General features: G+C 45.0%; 1 protein-coding gene across 1 annotated transcript in view; it reads right to left on the bottom strand.

Moving 5' to 3' along the window:
• Nucleotides 1-19,308, bottom strand: part of LOC115629547 — a 229,713-nt gene extending 210,405 nt beyond the window's left edge. Inside the window, exon 1 of the mRNA XM_030526028.1 lies at nucleotides 19,281-19,308. Coding sequence (XP_030381888.1) covers nucleotides 19,281-19,283 — 3 coding nt within the window. The 5' untranslated portion in view covers nucleotides 19,284-19,308. The remainder of the gene's footprint in view (nucleotides 1-19,280) is intronic.
• Between the last annotated feature and the right edge of the window lie 604 nt (nucleotides 19,309-19,912).

A 19,912-nucleotide genomic window follows, 5' to 3' on the forward strand; every position in this document is an offset into this window, starting at 1 on the left:
GCAGCCTTAGTGACAAGCAAGCAGGCGGGGCTCACTATAGCCGCCCACCTAACGGAGCAGCAGACCCAGACGGCAGCCAGGTTCCTCGAGGGGGAACTGGCGAGCTTCGAGAGCATCACAGGAGTCTCGTCGGCAGCGGTGCTCACAATCCGGATGAAAGACGAGCGTCTCATCAAACAGCGGTACTACCCCCGGAATCCGGCCATGCAAGCAGTGATCAATCAAGAAGTCGACGAATTGCTGGCAAAGGGCTGCATCGAGCGCTCCGACAGCGCCTACAGCGCACCCATTGTGTTGAAGCGCAAGAAGACAGGCACCTGGAGGATGTGCATCTACTATCGACATCTGAACGAACGCTCAGAACCAGATGTGTACCCAATTCCGCGGATCCAGCACATTTTGGAGCAGCTGCGCCAGGCCAAATACATAAGCAGCATCGATTTGCGGAATGGATACTGGCAGATTCCAATGGAGCACGAAAGCCAGCGATACACAGCGTTCACGGTGACAGGACGCGGGCTGTTCCAGTGGCGAGTGATGCCGTTTGGCCTGCACTCGACTCCCGCGACATTCCAGAGGGCGTTGGACAGCGTCATCGGCCCGGACATGGCACCGCACGCGTTTGCGTACCTCGACGAGATAGTGGTGGTCGGCAGGACGTTCGAGGAACACTTGAGCAACTTGCGCGAGGTGTTCCGGCGACTGCGGGCGGCCAATCTGCGAATAAATCGAGATAAGTGCGAATTCTTTCGTAAATCCATTAGGTACCTGGGGCATCTGGTGACGGAGGCGGGCATCCAAACGGATCCGGAGAAGGTGGCAGCCATCCACGAACTGAAGCCGCCATCAAATCTAAAGCAACTGCGGCAGTACATCGGGATGGCCTCGTGGTACCGACGCTTTGTGCCAAATTTCGCCACAACGGTCGGCCCACTCACCGAACTGTTGAAAAAGGGCCGCAAGTGGAGTTGGGGAACACCGCAGCAGGAGGCATTTTAATGCATCCAAAGACAGCTCATAGAAGCGCCGGTGTTAGCGTGCCCCGATTTCACGCACCGCTTCTGCCTACAGACTGACGCCAGCGAGCATTGGCTGGGCGCGGCTCTGACGCAGAACGTAGACGGCCAGGAGCACGTGATTTCCTACGCCAGTAGGAAACTGCAGAAGGCAGAAGTCAACTACAGCGCCACCGAGAAGGAGTGCCTGGCCATTGTTTGGGGAATCCGAAAGCTGCGACACTATCTGGAGGGCTATCGTTTTACCGTCGTGACCGACCACTTGGTGTTGCTTTGGCTCAACTCGATCGAGAGCCCCACCGGCCGCTGGGCCTTGGAGCTACAGCAGTACACCTTCGAAGTCCACCTCCGAAGACCGAAAAGGATCCTTGAACGTGGTGGCCGACGCGCTGTCCAGGCAGCCGCGCGAGGTGAATGGTCGCGCACGCGTGGAGCCAGAGGCGACGCCAACCTGCAAATGGTTACAGCGGCTGTCGACAGCGGTGTTGGAGAACCCCACCAAATATCCCGATTACGCCATGCAGTCGGCTATACCGACGCATCGCCCACGCGCTGGGAGAAGATGAGGTGTCACCGTGGAGGCTCTGCGTGGCCACGCCTTTATGTCAGGAGGTGCTGAGAGAGTGCCACGACGACGCCACAGCGGGCCATATGGGAGTGCGTCGAACCTGTGCGCGTGTCGCAGACCGTTACCACTGGCCTGGGCTGTATCGCGACGTAGCGAAGTATGTGCACCAGTGCCTGTTGTGCCAACGCTATAAAGCCCAGCAACAGCTGACAGCAGGCAAGATGCACTTCAAACCAGCGAAGGCGGCGTGGGACGTTGTCTGCGCCGATTTTGTGGGGCCGCTGCCGCGGTCCAAACGAAGCAACGCGTATCTACTGGTCCTGGTGGATAAGTTCGGATCCTGGCGCGGTTTGGGACGCCGCGAAAACTCATCACAGACAAAGGAGCCCAGTTTACAAGTCGCGCGCTGAAGCAGTTCCTCGCCGAGGCAGGCATACAACAACAACTGACGGCACCATACACACCTCAGGAGAATCCCACGGAGCGGACCAATAGAACGGTCAAAACATTGATTGCTCAGCTGGCGGTCGGGCAGCACAACACGTGGGACGAACAACTGCCGGAAGCACAATTGGCCATTAATACAGCAATTTCAGACGCAACGGGCTACTCACCGGCTTTCATCCTACTTGGGAGAGAACCACGGCATCCACACACACTGTACGCCCCTGAGGCAGCACCAGGTAGCCCAGAAACACACGCGACGCTGCTACAGTTTGTTGCCCGCATAGCAAGAAGAAACCAAGGGGTGGCCAGCGAGGATCAGGCACGCCAGTACAATCTGCGGAGACGCGAGTGGCGACCCAAAGTGGGCGACGAGGTGCTCGTGCGACAACATCACCTGTCCAACGCAGCCGAGCAGTTTGCGGCCAAGCTGGCGCCTCGCTTCGATGAACCATTCACGGTGCGAGCATTCATATCCCCAGTTATAGTGCGTGTGCGACCAGTAGCGGGCGGCAGAGGTAGCAGAAAACAGCGAAGCCGACGAAGGCAGCGACGACAGAGGCAGCGTTAATATGGTCACCAGGGCCACGCCATCGACAGTTTCACAGCAGCCGCACAGCAGACACAACAGCAGCAACAGCAACCAGGCCCCTAGCAGCAACAGCAACCAGGCCCCTACCAGCCACACCGACAACAACAACAGCAACCCCACATGCGTCCACCACAGCGGGAACAGCAAAGCTGCCGTTCTAGCCGAAGAAGATGCCCATGTAAGCCTACAAACATAATTAAACGAAGTTTGTTGTTACTTTTCAGGCCATGTAAAGCGATGTAGATTACCACACCGCCTGAGATACACACACAGCGCCGAATATACCAGAGACGCAGCAGATGGGCGGTATGGGTACCGCGACCGTGCCATTGGCGATCCCTAAATAGCTACGGCAACAGCAGCCAGTCCCACAGCAGTCATTACAGCAGCCACGACGACAGCAGTCGATTCAGCAGCAGCCGGTACAACAGCTACGGCAACAGCTACGGCAACAGCAGCCAATTCAGCAGCAGCCGGCACAACCGCTACGACGACAGCGGCCAATTCCTCAACGGCCTTTACAACGGCCACGACAGCGGATGAAACAACAAGCCCAGCAGCAGGGCGCGAGCACCAGTAGCAACAGAATCCAGAGGATGACGACACGCCAGCAACACGCGGCGGAAATGGAGAGCGAAAACAACGAGGCGACAGAATGACAGCGCGAGCAGCTGACTGTGAAGGTACAGGTGGCGTTGACAGGTGGCCAAACGCGAGGGGTGGCAGCACTGCCACCCAGCTGCTACACATCTGCCTTTCGATTATGGCGCGGTGCTAGAAAAATTCGAAAACACCACCGATCGGGCCGTTCGACCCCTTGGGGAAAGGGGGAGGTGTAACGACGCGTTGCGCAGCAACCAGCTGTGCGTCGTCACGATGCCTGAGTAGGCGAGTACTTTTAAGAAGTAGTTTAAGTATTAGAAGAAATAAGTAGTTTGAAATTGGAATTGGAGAGAGGAGTTTTTTAGTTAGTTTTGAGAGGGAGAGATAGTGGCATTGAAGCGCACCCATCTTTTGTGTAAATTTTGGAATTAAAACACGTGGAATTTATTCACTTGGCGTACCGCCCTCTTTTATTTGGTGGACACCTTGGCACTTTGGGGTGCCTAATTTATTTCAGCAAACCCCGGGCCGGCGAGTATACCCGCGGCAGAGTAACAACGTTACATCACTATCCAATCATCTTGAAGCTACCACGCCTGTCGTATTCCAAGCAGGAGAAGTTACAAGTGTCATTAAGGGCCAAGTTACAAAGCAAAAAAAAAGCCGGGCCACGATCATTTAAAATGATCATTGAATTGTCGAGCTGTGCAATATATTTTCTCACCATCATTTTCAACAGCATGATGAAATGGGGCTATTATCCTCAACAATGGAGAAAATCTGTCATCACAATTATCCATAAAGCCGAAAAGGTCAAGTCTCAGCCATCATCATATAGACCTATCAGTCTACTGGCGTGCCTATCGAAGATATTCGAAAAATTGCTCCTGAATCGCATCAACCAGCACCTACAAGTACATACCAACAGTGCACCCAAATCACCAATTTGGTTTTCGCGAAAAACATGGAACCATTAAACAACTCAACTGAACAGAGGTTACTCTGAGATACGAACTGCATTTTAAAAAGCAATACTCTCCGCTTTTTTCTGGATATCGCCCAAGCTTTCGACCGCGTTTGGCTGGATGGCTTAGTTCACTAAATCAAAATATTACTTCCACAAAACATCCATAAAATACTGGAGTCATACCTACAGCAAAGAAGTTTCGCAGTTAGATGCAAAGATTTCCTCTCCAAATACCTTCCAATTGAAGCTGGTGTACCTTAAGGAAGCGTGCTTGGACCGACACTGTATATCATATACACAACATCAATAGCCCACAAAAAACCCAAGTAACATGCATGGGTGTCCATTTGGATAGACGGCTTACTTGGCGCAAACACATCGAAGCGAAGAGAGATCAACTGAAACTAAAAGCTATTAATCTACATTGGCTTATAAATGTCCGTTCACCACGAAAACTGGAGTACAAAGTACTCTTGTACAATGCAGTTCTCAAACCAATTTAGACATATGGCTCTGAACTATGGGGAAACGCTTCCATTAGTAATTTAGAGTTAATCGAAAGATCTCAATCGAAGATACTGAGAACCATCACTGGGGCACCCAGGTACATACGGAGTGAAAATATCCGGAAAGATTTAAATGTGGGATCTGTTAAAGATGAAATCGCCAAGGTGAAAAGAAAAGAATCATTCGAATAGAATAGAATAGAAATAGGCGCAGAATTTAACTTGGGAGGCTAGCCATACATGACTCCGGAAAAGAGAACTCCCCACCCAGCAATTACCCTTTGGCTACAGGGTATAAAAACTAAAAGTAAAAAAAGAAGAATTTTAGTGGTTTTACATATTTTTAAATGTGTTTTGCTCACTGCGAACCCACGCAAATGTATTAAGAAGGCGCCTGCTGAAACGGCGAAGAAAAGGAAAGAGGATAGTGAGAAGGAGGCTGACGAGGTCACACCCTTGACGATCAGGTCTTGCTTGTCTTTACTTACAATATACCTTTATTTACTACTAGCGTCCTGCCCCTGCTTTGCACGGGTATTTTAACAAAAGTTTTAAAAATTATACATTTCATAACACACACACACTTAACACTGACACATGCACCCTTGTTTTAGCTATCAGTTAGTAAGAAAGAGTAAAATTTAATATGCATATTATTATTTTAATGATCTTTTGTTCGTTTTTAGATTTTTTTGTTATTCTTTATTAGGTCAGAGGTTCTCTGTAAAAGATATTTGATGTTTTATTTTGTGGTAGCAAAATAAATTGGTTTTCAGGAGCTCCGACCGTGATAGGTCAACATACAGTAAAACATTGCTTTCATATGTCGATCAATACTAATTCGAAGGCTTGGCCTTCAGACTACCGGAAATTGAAGCCATATAAATGATCAAATGGGATCATCGGTATCCTCGGTATATGAGCTAATTGACCAATTGCTTGGCCGTTGATAATGGTTGCTACGCTTAAATTGTCCTGCAATTCCTTAATAAGCAGCCTCGTCTCATTAAAAATGCTTGAAAGGCTTTAATTTCTCCAAAGCATGATTGTTGAAAAATCGATAGCTTTTTAGCGATTGCAACAAACGATATTCAACTAGTTATTAAATGAGACGCGGTATTCTTTCAATTATTAATATGGCTTTTAATGGCTTGGAAAATTGTACAGACGATGTTGAACGTGCGAGTATTACTTAGCAAGTGATTTGCCTGCTGCCGCTACAAGTCAGCGGGCCGGCATAAGAAAAGTAATGCACAAAGAGAGCGCAGTAAAGGGCGCGATAGAGAGCGCAACAGAGATACTTAAAAACTATACATGGTGCTCCAACATTCCGGCCCCGTTGAAAGACTAGCGGTCTTTCAAGTCCATTGGGAGCACCGCCAACTTGTGGACTGGTCGCCTAATAGTGCCGGTCCTGGTTAGTACGTCGGCCACCCGCACCTTGCCGTCCTCGCCGGAAATCACGCCCACCACGCGCCCTATGGGCCACTTCTGTGGGGGGGCGTTGTCGTCGTGGACGAGCACCACTGCTCCGTCGTCCAGGTTGGCCTCGCCTTTGGCCCACTGCGTCCGTTGCTGCAGGCTGAGCAGGTAGTCCTTGGACCACCTGCGCCAAAACTGCAGTTTGAGCTCCGACAGCTGCCGCCACCGCTTCAAAAATCCGGACCCGGCTCTGCTCAAAGACCCTTCTTGCACGCCTTCGTGCGGCAGAGTAAGAAGCGGTTGTCCGATGAGCAGGTGGCCCGGAGTGAGCACCTCTCCATCGTTGGGATCGCTGCCGCTTGCCACCATAGGTCTGGAGTTGAGAATCGCCTTCACGTCCACCAGGTGCGTTTCCAGGTCGTCTCTGGTCAGGTTCGCGTTGCCTGCGCCCCTGACTAGACGAGCCTTCGCCGCCTTCACCGCTGCCTCCCACAGTCCTCCGAAGTGGGGAGCCCTGGGAGGAATGAACCGCCAATCGATCCCTAGCTCTGCCGCTAAGTCCATCAAGGCGGCTTTACTCCTCTCGAACGCCGACGTCAGCTCCTTCAGCACGCCGCTCGCTCCTACAAAGTTGGTCGCGTTGTCGCTGTAAACTGTCTCCGGCAGGCCGCGTCTCCCGATGAACCTTTTGAAAACATTAAGAAAGGCGTCAGTCGATAGGTCTGTTACCAGCTCGAGGTGAACGGCCTTCGAGGCAAAACAAACAAACACGGCGACGTAATTTTTAACGGGCGGTCTTCCTCGTATGCGGTAGCTTACATGGAAAGGACCGCAAAAATCGACCCCACAAACCCTAAACGGTCGACCTTCTCGAAGGCGATCACCTGGCAAATTTCCCATTATTTGCCCTAACAACTTGGGCTTGTATCGGAAGCAGTGTACACAATTACGTACAACTGCTGAACAAGCACAACGAACATTCACCACCCAGATCTGTTACCTAAGAAGCCCAATTAATACCTTTGCACCTGCATGATAGTGCTTGAGGTGTAAATGCCGAATATACAATGCTACTATTGGTGCATCTTTAGGCAGTAATAGTGGAAATTTTGCGTCATAAGGAATTGGACCATGCAACAAACGTCCACCTACTCGAACCAAACGAAACTTAATCCCAGTGTCTTCGAACTCGTGTATAAAGGGATTAAGAGATTGCAAACTTGGGGGGAGTGGCGCCGACTTTTGTAGAGACTTGATCTCACGGCTGTATATATCAACTTGCAGCACTTCAATCAGCTTAAAAACGATAATCTTCGTTCTAAAGCTGACACAACTAAAGAATCACTGCGATTTTTCCTGTAGCAAAATCGCAAAACATATGCCAATATCCGAACTAATTTAGGAAAGGATGACAGTTTCAACATAAGGTCCAGTATGCAATTTGACTCTACGTCTGATCGAATGACTGTAAGTACAGTCGCATTCTTTTTATCTTCAGATGCGCTATCATTGTTGCAAGTCCTAATGTATATGCAACAACCGTATGCCTGACTTGAGGCGTCTGCGAAACCATGAATTTGCACTGTCTCATAAACGTTTAAGCAAACGTATCGCGGAATATGAATTTTGTGTAGATCACGCAGAGTCTCAATGAACTTATTCCACGAAGTATGCATACTCGTTGGAATAGTTTCATCCCAATCTACTTTTAATCGCCACAACTCTTGCAACAAAATTTTTGCCCTTGTGACGATGGGCACAATAGCCCAAATGGGTCAAACAAACGAGACGCTACCGACAAAATGTTTCGTTTTGTTGGCTTTAGCGAAATAAAGCTATCCACATGTAGATGGTACCGAAATACTACATCATCTTGAGGGGCCCAGCGCATTGCAAGCGTTTTGATTGAGGTGGAGTCGTCAAACTTAATTGCCTTTTCGATGATGTTGCCATCATCACCGAACAAGGCCTGACAATTTGATGCCCACTGTGCCAAAGGGAACCCTCCGGAATCTAGTACCTCTCCTACTTGATTACAGATTTCTTTAAGCTCATCTAAAGAATCTGCTCCTGCCAGCATGTCGTCAACATAAAAACAATTTTTAATGACATTTGAAGCTACAGGGTGAGATCAAGCATAAATATTTGCCAATTCAAACAACGAGCGCACAGCTAAAAATTGCGCTGATGCAGTCCCGTATGTGACAGTGTTCAACTTAAAGGACTGCAGCTCATGAGAGCCGCTTTCTCGCCAAAGAATGAGCTGGTAATTTTTGTCTTTTTCAGACACGTTTATTTGCCTGTACATCTTGGAGATGTCGGCAGTAATTCCGTATTTATTCAACCGAAAATTTACAAGTGTTGAATGAAGCTCCCTCTGAATAGTCGGCCCAACCATTAAAGTGTCATTTAATGATAGGGCCGTTGACGTTTTACTAGAAGCGTCAAACACCACACGCAATTTGGTTGTGGTGCTTTCAGGTCTCAGGACACACTGATGAGGAATATAGTAGTGCTGTCCTGGAGGAGGAGATTCAAGAGCAGACATATGCCCAAGATCACGATACTCTCTCATGAAGTCATGGTACATGTCATGGAGAGTTTTGTCTCTTGCGAGTTTGCGCTCAAGTTGCAGAAATCGTCTTTCAGCAGTTTGAAAGGAAAGCCCTAGTACAGTGGGATCGGATTTGAACGGAAGTTCGACTTGAAAACGTCCTGTAGACAGGCGCTGTACTGATTTGGTGAAGTGAGCTTCACAGGCCTTTTGTTCGGCTGTCTGGCGCACAGCCTACGACTCATTTGTGCTCCGATCGAGTTCCCAAAAGCGTTGAACTAATGTGTCGAGAGAACAATCACTAACTTGAGCGGCAACATTAGCACTAAGTTGTTGACGAGGTATTTGTCCTGTGTACCTACCAGCAACAACCCATCCCAGCAAGGTCTTCTGCAACAATGGAAGACAAGAATTGAGCTCGATTTGCCCAACACACAACAAGCAGTAAAAGAATTCAGCGCCTAGAAGAATGTCAACCTTGGCTGGTTTGTAAAACTCTGGGTCAGCCAGCTCGAGATTTTCGGGTATTTTCCAGCTCGTTGTGGGCAAAAAGTTACAAGGTTGACAAGTGGATATGGATTTAAGAACCCAAAAATCAGTGGCAAAGTTATGTGCATTCAAACGAGATTGAATAGCAGCACACACCTTGTGCTTACTATCAGTTGTGGTTCCACCTGCCATTGCAATACTCACTGCCGTGTCTTCACGCTTTAGTCGCAAGCGCTGCGCAAGGTTCTCAGTCATGAGATTCAACTGTGAGCCGCCATCAAGCAACACACGTGCAGGATGGTATTGGCCGAATCTATCTCTGATATTCACCAATGCTGTGGCAAGAATAACTTGGTCGGCACTTAAAACGTGACCTAAATATGCTTCTGGAGGTGCGACCGCTTGTAGAACGGGTGAATTTGGCACAGCTACAGAGTATCTGTGCAACAACGAGTGGTGTGGTTTTGAACACACCCGACACTTGGAAGCCTTGCAACTGGAAACTACATGACCCACATTCAAGCAATTGAGGCACATTTTTTGAGTCTTGGCGAACTCAAATCGCTGCATAAAGGGAATAGATCCTAAAGAAGGGCAAGTATAAATATTGTGTTCCGCAGAACTACAGTATGTGCACTTCGAGATCGGTTTTGAAGGCTTTGAAGGACCCTTTGTGCAAGAAAACGAAGCTTTACTGTTTCTTGCAGGTTCGGCTCGCGATTTATTTTTAACCCGAGTTGTCTCTTCAGCCGCTAAATATTGGTAACGTCTATTCAACTGCTTAGCGCAGTCATCCCAAGAAGGCAACTTGTCATAAAAGAGCTGTTCCTCAAAACGAGATTTGGTTACATGATCAACTTTGGCCATAACCATATGTATGATCATTGCGTTTGAGATGTCCTTTTCACTTCCCAACGAAGTTAAAGACGCATAAATGGCAGAAACCAATGATAGACCGCAAACTAGACGCATTAGGTTTGGTCATACTTGGGATGTCAAACAATTGCGAGATAGTGTCGAAAAATATCAAACATTTGTTGTCGTACACAGACTTGAGGCTAGCAATGGCTTTCGAGTAATTGCAGTCCGTTAACTGAAACGGTTTCATAACTCCTAGAGCCTCACCTGACAACCACGACACCAAATGATTAAACTTCTCGACGTTGGTCAACGAAGGATCGTCATGAACTAGACTTTCAAATAAGCACATAAAATTCTTAAATTCGGCATGCTTTCCACTGAGTGTAGGCAGCCGCATTTTGGGTAACTGGGACCGTTGACTGGCCATCATAGAACAGTCATGAGAAGTCTGACTTTCAACTTTTTGTTTCGTTGCCTTCACATACAACGCCTTAGTTGAAATGCACAAATCCTCAAGTGGCCCTCTACTATCGTTACTTGGATTCAGACTATCCAAATCTGCCTAAAGCGCCATAGCTTTCTTTATGTAACCTTCCAACAGCTCGAGACGGCACTCGAGTTCTGTTTGTTCAAACGAAATTGTCTTTAACTGAAATGCCGTTTTCATACGAGCAATATCAGCGCTAACCTTATCAAATTTCTGCAATCATTGTACTAGTTTAGAACTAGATTTAATGAAATCTGCAAGCGTCGATTACCGCAAGCACGCTTGTAGGCAACGCTAATCCAAACGGGTAGCGTGGGGAAGTTCGTTGGCCCAGCGACAAGTGTAGCCGAAAAAAGGCGCGCATAAAAGAGAGAGCGACAAAATTCTTTTGCTACGCTAGCGGCGCAAGCAACAACAAAGCTATGTTTGTATGTATGCAGCTGATGCAACAAATCTTTACCAAAAAACCAACACAATAGAAACAAAATAACTTTAAAATATTTGTTTTTTATGTTAAAAATCAGCTTAGTAGCCCTTTTTTAATTGTTGTGGTTTGTTTTGCCTCGAGGTTTTGTTAGTAGTTATGTTTATGAGGGTGTATAATTATGTTAATTTATGCAAGGTGTGGTGTATGTGTGTATATGTATGTATATAATATAATCATGCAGTGGTTATTGGCGAATATGTATGTATGATTATGTATTTGTGTATGTAATGTTGTTGCACAAAATAAATCAAGTGCCAAAAATTGAGTCGGCATAAGCACACACGTACTATATGTACATACGTATGTATGTATGTAAATAGATTTTTATCCACTTTACACTTGCACGAATTTGCAGCAATTAAACTTATTAATGCTTTATGCTCAATTGTTGGCACAGAATACCTGTAAGCTCTCAAAAGAGTCCACCGAAACTTCCCTGGATTCCGAGCGACGATCACCCATAAGCCAAGCCAAACGACAGTACCACAAGTAGGGCAGACAGCAGCTCCACAGTCCAAACGAGCAGTTGTAGTTGATGATATCCAGAAAGGCACCAAGCTCCAAATCCAAATAAATGTATGTATATGGTATCCAAACGACACCAGATCCAAATCAAACGAGGTACTAATCACACGACCGCGCACAAAAACCAAGCCACAAAGACCGCAAACAAACGAGGAAATAATCTTATGAAAACCGATGTCCCTGCTCGGGCGCGAATGAAAAATCGCTAGCTTTTTAGCGATTGCAACAAACGATATTCAACTAGTTATTAAATGAGACGCGGTATTCTCTTAATTATTAATATGGCTTTTAATGGCTTGGAAAATTGTACAGACGATGTTGAACGTGCGAGTATTACTTAGCAAGTGATTTGCCTGCTGCCGCTACAAGTCAGCGGGCCGGCATAAGAAAAGTAATGCACAAAGAGAGCGCAGTAAAGGGCGCGATAGAGATACTTAAAAACTATACATGGTGCTCCAACAATTGTAATACCGAATTTTACCGCCAATTCATGTGGCGGCAGTCCAGAATGGCTTAGTGAATTTTAATGTCTTCAATCTTAATCACGGTGTCGAACGATTTGTAATTTTTTATTTGGCTGGGGGGAATAATATTGCCTTAATATTTCAAGTGACAATATTTCGAGGATGATTACGAACTAACAGCATGCTATTCAGGAGTTTTTTAAGGTAATTTTTTTACACCTTTGGTTACATTATTGGCGTTTTAATAAGGATTCCATTATTTTTTTCAAATATAATATAACCCATATTCACCGTCGATAGTGTAGCTTCCCAACAGTGAAAGAATCCATTAAATTGGTCCATTAGATTCGGAGCCTTTTCAATTCAAATAAACAAACAAACAATCAAATCTTTCCTTTTTATAATATTAGTATAGATATGATATTTCTCTTCCGACACTCTCTAAAGTTTCTAAAGAGTTAATTTCCCAAATAGCTAATTACTTTGGTACGATTCGAGAGATAGGACATAAAGTACAATAAATACAATGTATGGTTATACATAGTATGTGCATACAAATGTACATATTGTACATATGTATATTTATGTATATAGTGTGATAGAGATAAATCCAGGCAAGTAATTTCTAGAATTTAAAGCTGTACAATTTTGCAAAGTTACTTGTATTTGGTCAACTTATGTAACTGCACAACATTTAAATGAGCATACACACATACATATGTACTCTTTAATGAAAAGTTACAAAAATGCAACGTAGTTTATCTTGTATTCTTTCTCATAGTAAATACATAAACCAAGTTTAAAGTTAATCGGATTTCTAATTTTCTAAAACCACTTCTTGGTGCTCAACCACACTTTGACAGTTTTTAAACGCTTACCATTTAAGCTGTGCGTTGATTGCACATACTTACATACCCAGATACATATGTACATAAATACAGAAATTTCTGCTCCCGAAATGTTGCTTTTTTCCCCTGGAAAATGTGGCCTTAAATTGCTAATAAGTATGTATATAGCAATCTGCATTTGTGCTGCGTTCATGTTCTTGGTGGGGTTGCGGTGTTTGGTCTTGGAACCGATGAGGGGTTTCAAACCCATTCCGTGACTTACCAGCTGCAGTTGGTAGCTCGCACCACGAGAAGCGAAGTCGTTGACGGGGTCCGACGTGCGCAGTTTGTCATGGAACAGTCGCACTCTAGGCCAGCCAGTTCTGGCGAGGCGAAGACTTCACTCCGGTAAGATGCATTCATTTTTTACAACAAGAGGGTGCGTCGGCCCTACAGACCAACGTGCGGATGGGCGCCCCTATAATGCAGAAGGCGAGTGTATTTCCACCTAATGTGGCAGCGACTCACGTAGTCATCCGCAAGGGTGTTCTTCTTCTGTTGCTCTGCTGACTTGAAGTTGTCCGCTGAAATGCAGTAGATGGCTACCCTCCCACGGTGCTGGTGCTGCCGCTGTATTGACATTTTTTCCCTCCATTCGAAGCAGTGGCAGTTCATTTTGTGCCTCGAAATCCTCTTAATTTTATTAATTGTAAATTGTTACAAACATATGAGAACTGATTAAGCTCTGATTGGAGTCAGTCCACAGGTGGTTCCCTACGGAACTTCCAACGGAACCACCGTGAACCACAGGAGCCAGTTCCAGCTCCTCGAACAGTGGTTCTATTAAAAAGGGTGACCAGCTTTCACAATTTCAAATTTTCTATTTGGCGCGCCCCCCGTCCAACCAAAACCATGGCAGGCTTTGAGTAACGCTTGCTGTTCATCGCCATTTATTTGGTCGTGTAGGCTTAGATGCATATTCCTGACTAGTACCGATCTAGCACTGAACTTTGTTTCCCATAAGGAGCAAAGTCAACCCTCGCGTGGACCTCACTCATGGAAAGGCACCCACGGGATTATTAAGGTAAATATACGCACGAACAGCAATAACGAACTCTATTGGGACCCAATAGAAATGAATATAGTAAAAAAATAACCTCATCAGATTTGGAAAAAGAGAAGCAAGCTTTTACGCGCAGCTCGGTGTTGAGACGATCACCACCAACAGCGGCAGCAGCGCCAATGGCGGAGCTGCCCGAAACACCTCAGAGACCTCGAAGGCTTGATGAAGCTTTGCCGGGTATCGGCACTATAGTGGATGGCCTACTGGCCCTTATAAATTGTGGTCAGAGGCATATCAACCAGCTAGTTAGAGACGAGTCGGCAAAGATATTGTCTCTACAAAAGGCGGCACTGATATTGTATTCCGTGAAGGAGCGGACAGTCCAGTGCACTCAAACGTCGCCACCGCTGAAGCAGCGCTCACAACTAAGCACCCCCAAGAGGTCCAGAGACGGAAAAGGTAACCAGCGTGCTACCCCACCAAAAAAATCTAAGACGCCTGACCAGGGAGGCACGTTTGCACCTCCACCGCAACCTCAGGAAGAACAGTGCCAGCTCAATAAGAAGCCGGTTAACAACGAGAAGAGTGCCTGGACCAAGATGAAAGGTCGCGTGCATAAGAGACTTAGCAAACTAGACGCCATTATTGCCAGGAGTGTAGGCGGCTGCCAATTCTTTGGTTTGCTGAAGGCAGTTAAGTCCGAACATCCGCAAAACGGTGTATGGCAGCATAGTCTTACAGCTAAGCAGGGCCCCAGCCTATGGCGAGGGTACATTGCAGGCGAAAGCCCTGAAGGAACAAACTAGACTGGAAATTTGTGACCTGGACGAGCTCACCACCAAAGAGGAGAATTGTGCAGGGATCGCAGCTAAAGTGGAAAACCTGAGCCTGGACTGCCTAACAATAAAGTCAATTCGCAAGTCACGCGGTGGTCAGAAAATTACAGTACTTTCACGGCCTGCCGATAAAGCCAAGTCACTCTTAGAACTCGGCAAGATCCGGATTGTATGGCTCATATGCCGGTTGCGAATCGTAGCTGACCCAATGCGATGCTTCAAATGCCTAGAATATGGGCACATGGCAGGGTGGTACATGAGTAGCGAGGACCGAAAAGGAAATTGCTTCAAATGTGGTGAGAAGGGCCATGTGGCAAGAATTTGTAAGAAGAAGCCTAAATGTTTGCTATGCTGTAGGAAAGGACTACAAAACCACGCCCACGGTACCGGCAGATTCAAATGCCCAGCGTTCAAGGAAGCCCAGAGCCAGGCGACATTCTAAGATTCATCCAGCTGAATTTCAACCACTGCAGTGCGGCACAAGACTTGCTTCGCAAATCAGTACAGGAGCTCTCGGTTGACTTGGCTATCCTGAGCGAGCCTTATAAAACTTATAATATAATCTGGCAAAGCGGAGCTATGGGTTTGTGGAGATCGAGGGATTCATCTGGAGGAGGTCATGACATGCGCGACATTTGTGCGAACAAGAGTTTGTGGCCGGTGGTTGTACAACATGGGCCGTTGACTGGGGCAGTATCTGCACGAACGCTCGGGGCCGTATCCTGCTGGAAACGTTCGCAAGATTGGATATTTCCTTATTAAACTCAAGCTCGCGACCCACATTTAGCAGAGCCGGCATGAGCTCCATAATTGACCTCACGTTCGCAAGCAGTCTACACGGCTAGTGACCATGATGCAATAATTTCCCCAATCGGGGAAAGGACGAGTAAAAAGGGACACGGATCACTCACGGACTACTCGTACCGCACCAACACGTTTAATCCTGCTGCCTTTTCGGAAGCACAGTTCGTTTTGAGCCTAACCGGGAATCCCCGGAGCATGGCACAAGGATTTGTGGCTCAAATTCAGGCTGCATGTGAACTAGCATGCTGAAAAAAAGTCTAAACCGCGACACCATGACCCAGTGTTTTGGTGGACTGATGAAATCGCGCAGCTGCGTGGGGCATGAAATCGCGCCAGATGAGCATCCCTAAGGCTGCGAGGCAGGCAGGCGTTTCTACTCCAGCAAACAGAATTCAGGAACTGCAGACTCGTTTTAGTAAACGGAACTGTTTCCTGGAGCTATGCGATTTGGCAGACCACGATCCGTGGGGAAAGGCGAATAAAACTGTGGTGAAAAGAATCAACGCAGGACGGTACGACGTTCCTACCTCCCCAGAAGCACAAGCTCGAATAGTCGGTTTACTATTCCCCTCTAGACCGGGCAACGATGTTATGTTTCAGGACAGTATCAGGCGACGCCGCCCTGGTCATGCCGGGTACAATGCCAATAAACCTGCTTGCAAACGAGGCGAGCACAATCCATTGGAACTCAAGAGCCGTTGGCACGAGCAAGACTGCAACGCCCTCTCTGCGTAAGGTATCACTCGCTAACATGAGGGAGTAAAGCCTAGTCCAATTTAAGACAAGAACCTTGGAATACCTCCTCCAAGGAGGTAAACAATTCTATAAGTTCGTTAACTCTAAGCGTAAATCTGCTTCCCTTCCTTCGTCATTTTTCCTTGGTGACAAAAAAGCCACCAACGATTCTGAAGCTGCTGACTTGTTTGCCAACTTCTTCCAATCAACATATTCCTCTGTCACTATTAGTAATACCTCTTATCCTTATAGCATTTCATCTTCGCACACTATTTACGCTCCCATAATTTCTGATAGCTGTCTACTCTCTGCTATCAAATCCTTAAAATCTTCATACTCTCCTTGAGCAGACAACATTCCTAGTTGTGTTCTCAAGGAGTGTTCTAGTTCCCTTTTACAACCATTACTTAAACTTTTTAATCTGTCACTTGGTTCCTCAATCTTTCCAACTATTTGGAGAGACTCTTTTATTATTCCACTTTATAAAAGAGGTGGTAAGTCTGATATTTCAAACTACAGAGGAATTGCAAAGTTGTCTGCCATACCAAAATTATTTGAAAAAATAGTTTGCAGCACTTTGCAGCACCTCTGTAAATCTGTCATATCTCCAGCTCAACATGGATTCATGAAGAGACGGTCTACTACGACCAATTTGCTGGAATTTACTTCTTTGGTAAATGAAGCATTTACTCTAAAAATGCAGACTGATGTCGTTTACACTGACTTCAGTAAAGCATTTGACTCTGTGAACCATAATCTTCTGCTCTTTAAGCTAAGCTCCGCTTTTTTGTGTTGGATTTCGTCTTATCTAAAAAATAGGACCCAACGGATCTTGCTTAGGTCGCACATTTCTAAGCCCGTGTTTGCATCATCTCTGTCCGCTTGCCATCGTACTCTAGCAGGCTGATGCTTATAAGCCTTCCTTCTTTAGTAAATCGTAGGACTGTTCTTGGAGTAGTTTTTCTCCACAAGTTGATTATCGGCGAGGTTGACTCGTCTTCCCTCTTAGGTCGCCTTAATTTTTCCGTTCCTTGTAGACCAACAAGGAATTATTTGCCATTCGTCTTGTCTAGGTGCACAACCGATTACGCTGCGCACAATCGTTTTCGCGTCATTTGTTCCAATTATAATGAGCTTTCTCATTTACTTTCAACAGAACTCTCTCTTTATTCTATAAAAGTTCTTCTTTATAGTTATCTCCGTGGAAATCTCTGACCACATACTGCTGTGAGCCGGGGCATAGCTGGCCGGACTGGCTTAAAGCTTTCTCCCACCGGGTTGGAGATTTCCCTCTTTCTCCTTTTGTCTTTCTTGTTCCATCTTTCTCTTTCCCTGTTTCTCTCTTCCCCTTTCTCTTCCTCTAGCTCCTAAGTAGAATTAATTTTCCTCTTCTACATACTATTTGTTTAGATGGTCAGGTCTATAATGTCTCTGACCACATATGGCTGTGAATCGGGGCATAGCTGGCCAACTGGCAAATAAAATTCCCCCAACGTGTCGGGGGCATTTATAGACGTTATTGTACAGCTTTTTTGTAGGCTTTCTTATCTTTTAAGTTGAGACTTTGTTATATTAATCATATTTGAATTTTTAATTTTAAATCTTAATATATATATTTATATATATATATATATATATGTGATTAAAAATGCGGGCTCCAAAGGAGGAAAAAAAGCTCTGTTTTTCACCGATGAAGTTCAACTTGTGTTTATGTGATTTATAAGAGAATACAAATAAAACTGCATAGTCGGTGTTGGAGGAGAATCGAGCATATTAGCATAAATATTTAGTTTTAATTTAAATTTCACATTCGCCCTTAAAAACAATGTAAATTTTCTGGCAACGTTATTAATTACTCATAAGACAACAAAAATTCACCCCTCTAATGAGAAAGCGGAGTGACTGCACATAATATATTCTCGCTCACTTACTTCCCTTGGAGACATTGAAGAAGACATATTGAATAAAGCAACAAAATTTAAATCGTGCATGCTACAGGCAATCTTTTAATGGATTGCCACAGCAGTGGCAAAATAGCACAAGGGATTCGGGAAGACACTTACGTCTGTTGGAATATCATTGCGAAACGCAATTTAATCCAGAGGCAGGTCTGGAAACACTCTGCTTTTGGAAATTGGTCTTGGAGCTTGAATTATTGGGGTTGTTATATTTCTTCACCTTTTTCCAAATGAAAAGTTCGGTATCCGTAATCAACATAACTATATCTACAAATTGGCATTCAACGATTTTCGAAATATAGAAATATGTTTTTGCTCTTTATTGTTCGTGGCACATCGCTGCACTGCATGGACACGAGTGCCGTGTTTCATATTCCAATTTTGTGCGTGTTCGTGTTGACTCAATAAAGCACAAAAAAACGCAAACGTGAAAATGCGATTGAAACCAAAAAAAAATAATAATTATAATATAATATAATAATAAATAATAATTTAAAGTTAGGAAATACTGTTGGCGCAATATTTTTGGATTGAGAAAATTAGTGATGAGCTATATCAAATGGATAAGACCGAACGACACACGTAAGGCCACGACGAAAGTAAAGAAAAGAGAGAACGACGACTGCGTTTTATAGTTAAGAACACATACGTTTATTCAGGTGAAAAGCTTGCGAAGGACTGACTGTGTCAAATAGAATATGCGAACACATCGCGATCTTGTTACATTGGGAATGGAACAATAATTTTGAATTAACGGCTAGAAGCATTTAACTTGCATATTTCAACAAATACTCTAATATTTATTCCAGTTTTTTGCACAAAGTCTATCTTAAAACATTGTGTTATGTACATACATGTATTTTATTGTTGAAAAAAGCAAGGATGGAAATCGCTTATCCAAAAAAAACTATGTTAATGTTAGCAACGTTTGCATAAAATAAATTAATATTTTATGAAAAAGTAATATTATGTACATATATCGGTCCTTAAAATTGGACTACCATATACACATGTATACAATCATAAATTTAATATCGGCATTCTCCTAAATATTCGATTTACAATCACTTACCATTCACCGTGCATACAACCACCGTGATCACGCTGTGAAGGGCCGAAAAATGCCGACACATGCCCATCTCTAGAATCTCAGCTGGTCACATATTTACTAGAGATTTACCGTTTGTGTTAAACGATTGCGTCAGCTAACAACGCTACGAATGTATTCTGTAGAGTTCTGGAAGAAATTATGTGCTAAGCCTATTCCGTGAATGTATTCTTGCGAATTACAAAAGCAGAAACATGCCTTTTACACTCACCACATTCATAATCAAAAAACACATATGGATAAATGTTGAACTGTACAATTGAATATGTGTACAATTGAATGTGTGTATATTTTTTTTTTTTGATTTTTTATTTCATTTATTTATATAGGAAGTAAAAGGTACAGAATGAGAATAGAAGTAAAAAGAAGGTGAAAGAAAAATGAAAATGATGAAAAAAGATGAAAACTAATCAGCATCCGTTCTCGCTGGCGTTCGCCCTCCAGTCTCCCTAGCTCTCCCATGACTGTGGACGCGAAGTCGCAGCAGGCGTTTCAAACCCGTTCGTCCGCCAACATGCCTGACCCATGCCTGGATATCTGGGATCAATTGTTGCGTCCAGCGGCCCTTTTTTATTTATTTATTTATTTATTTAAAT

The sequence above is a fragment of the Scaptodrosophila lebanonensis genome, unplaced genomic scaffold (assembly GCF_003285725.1).
Source record: "Scaptodrosophila lebanonensis strain 11010-0011.00,11010-0021.00 unplaced genomic scaffold, SlebRS2 tig00000157-arrow-arrow-pilon, whole genome shotgun sequence".
NCBI lineage: Eukaryota > Metazoa > Arthropoda > Insecta > Diptera > Drosophilidae > Scaptodrosophila > Scaptodrosophila lebanonensis.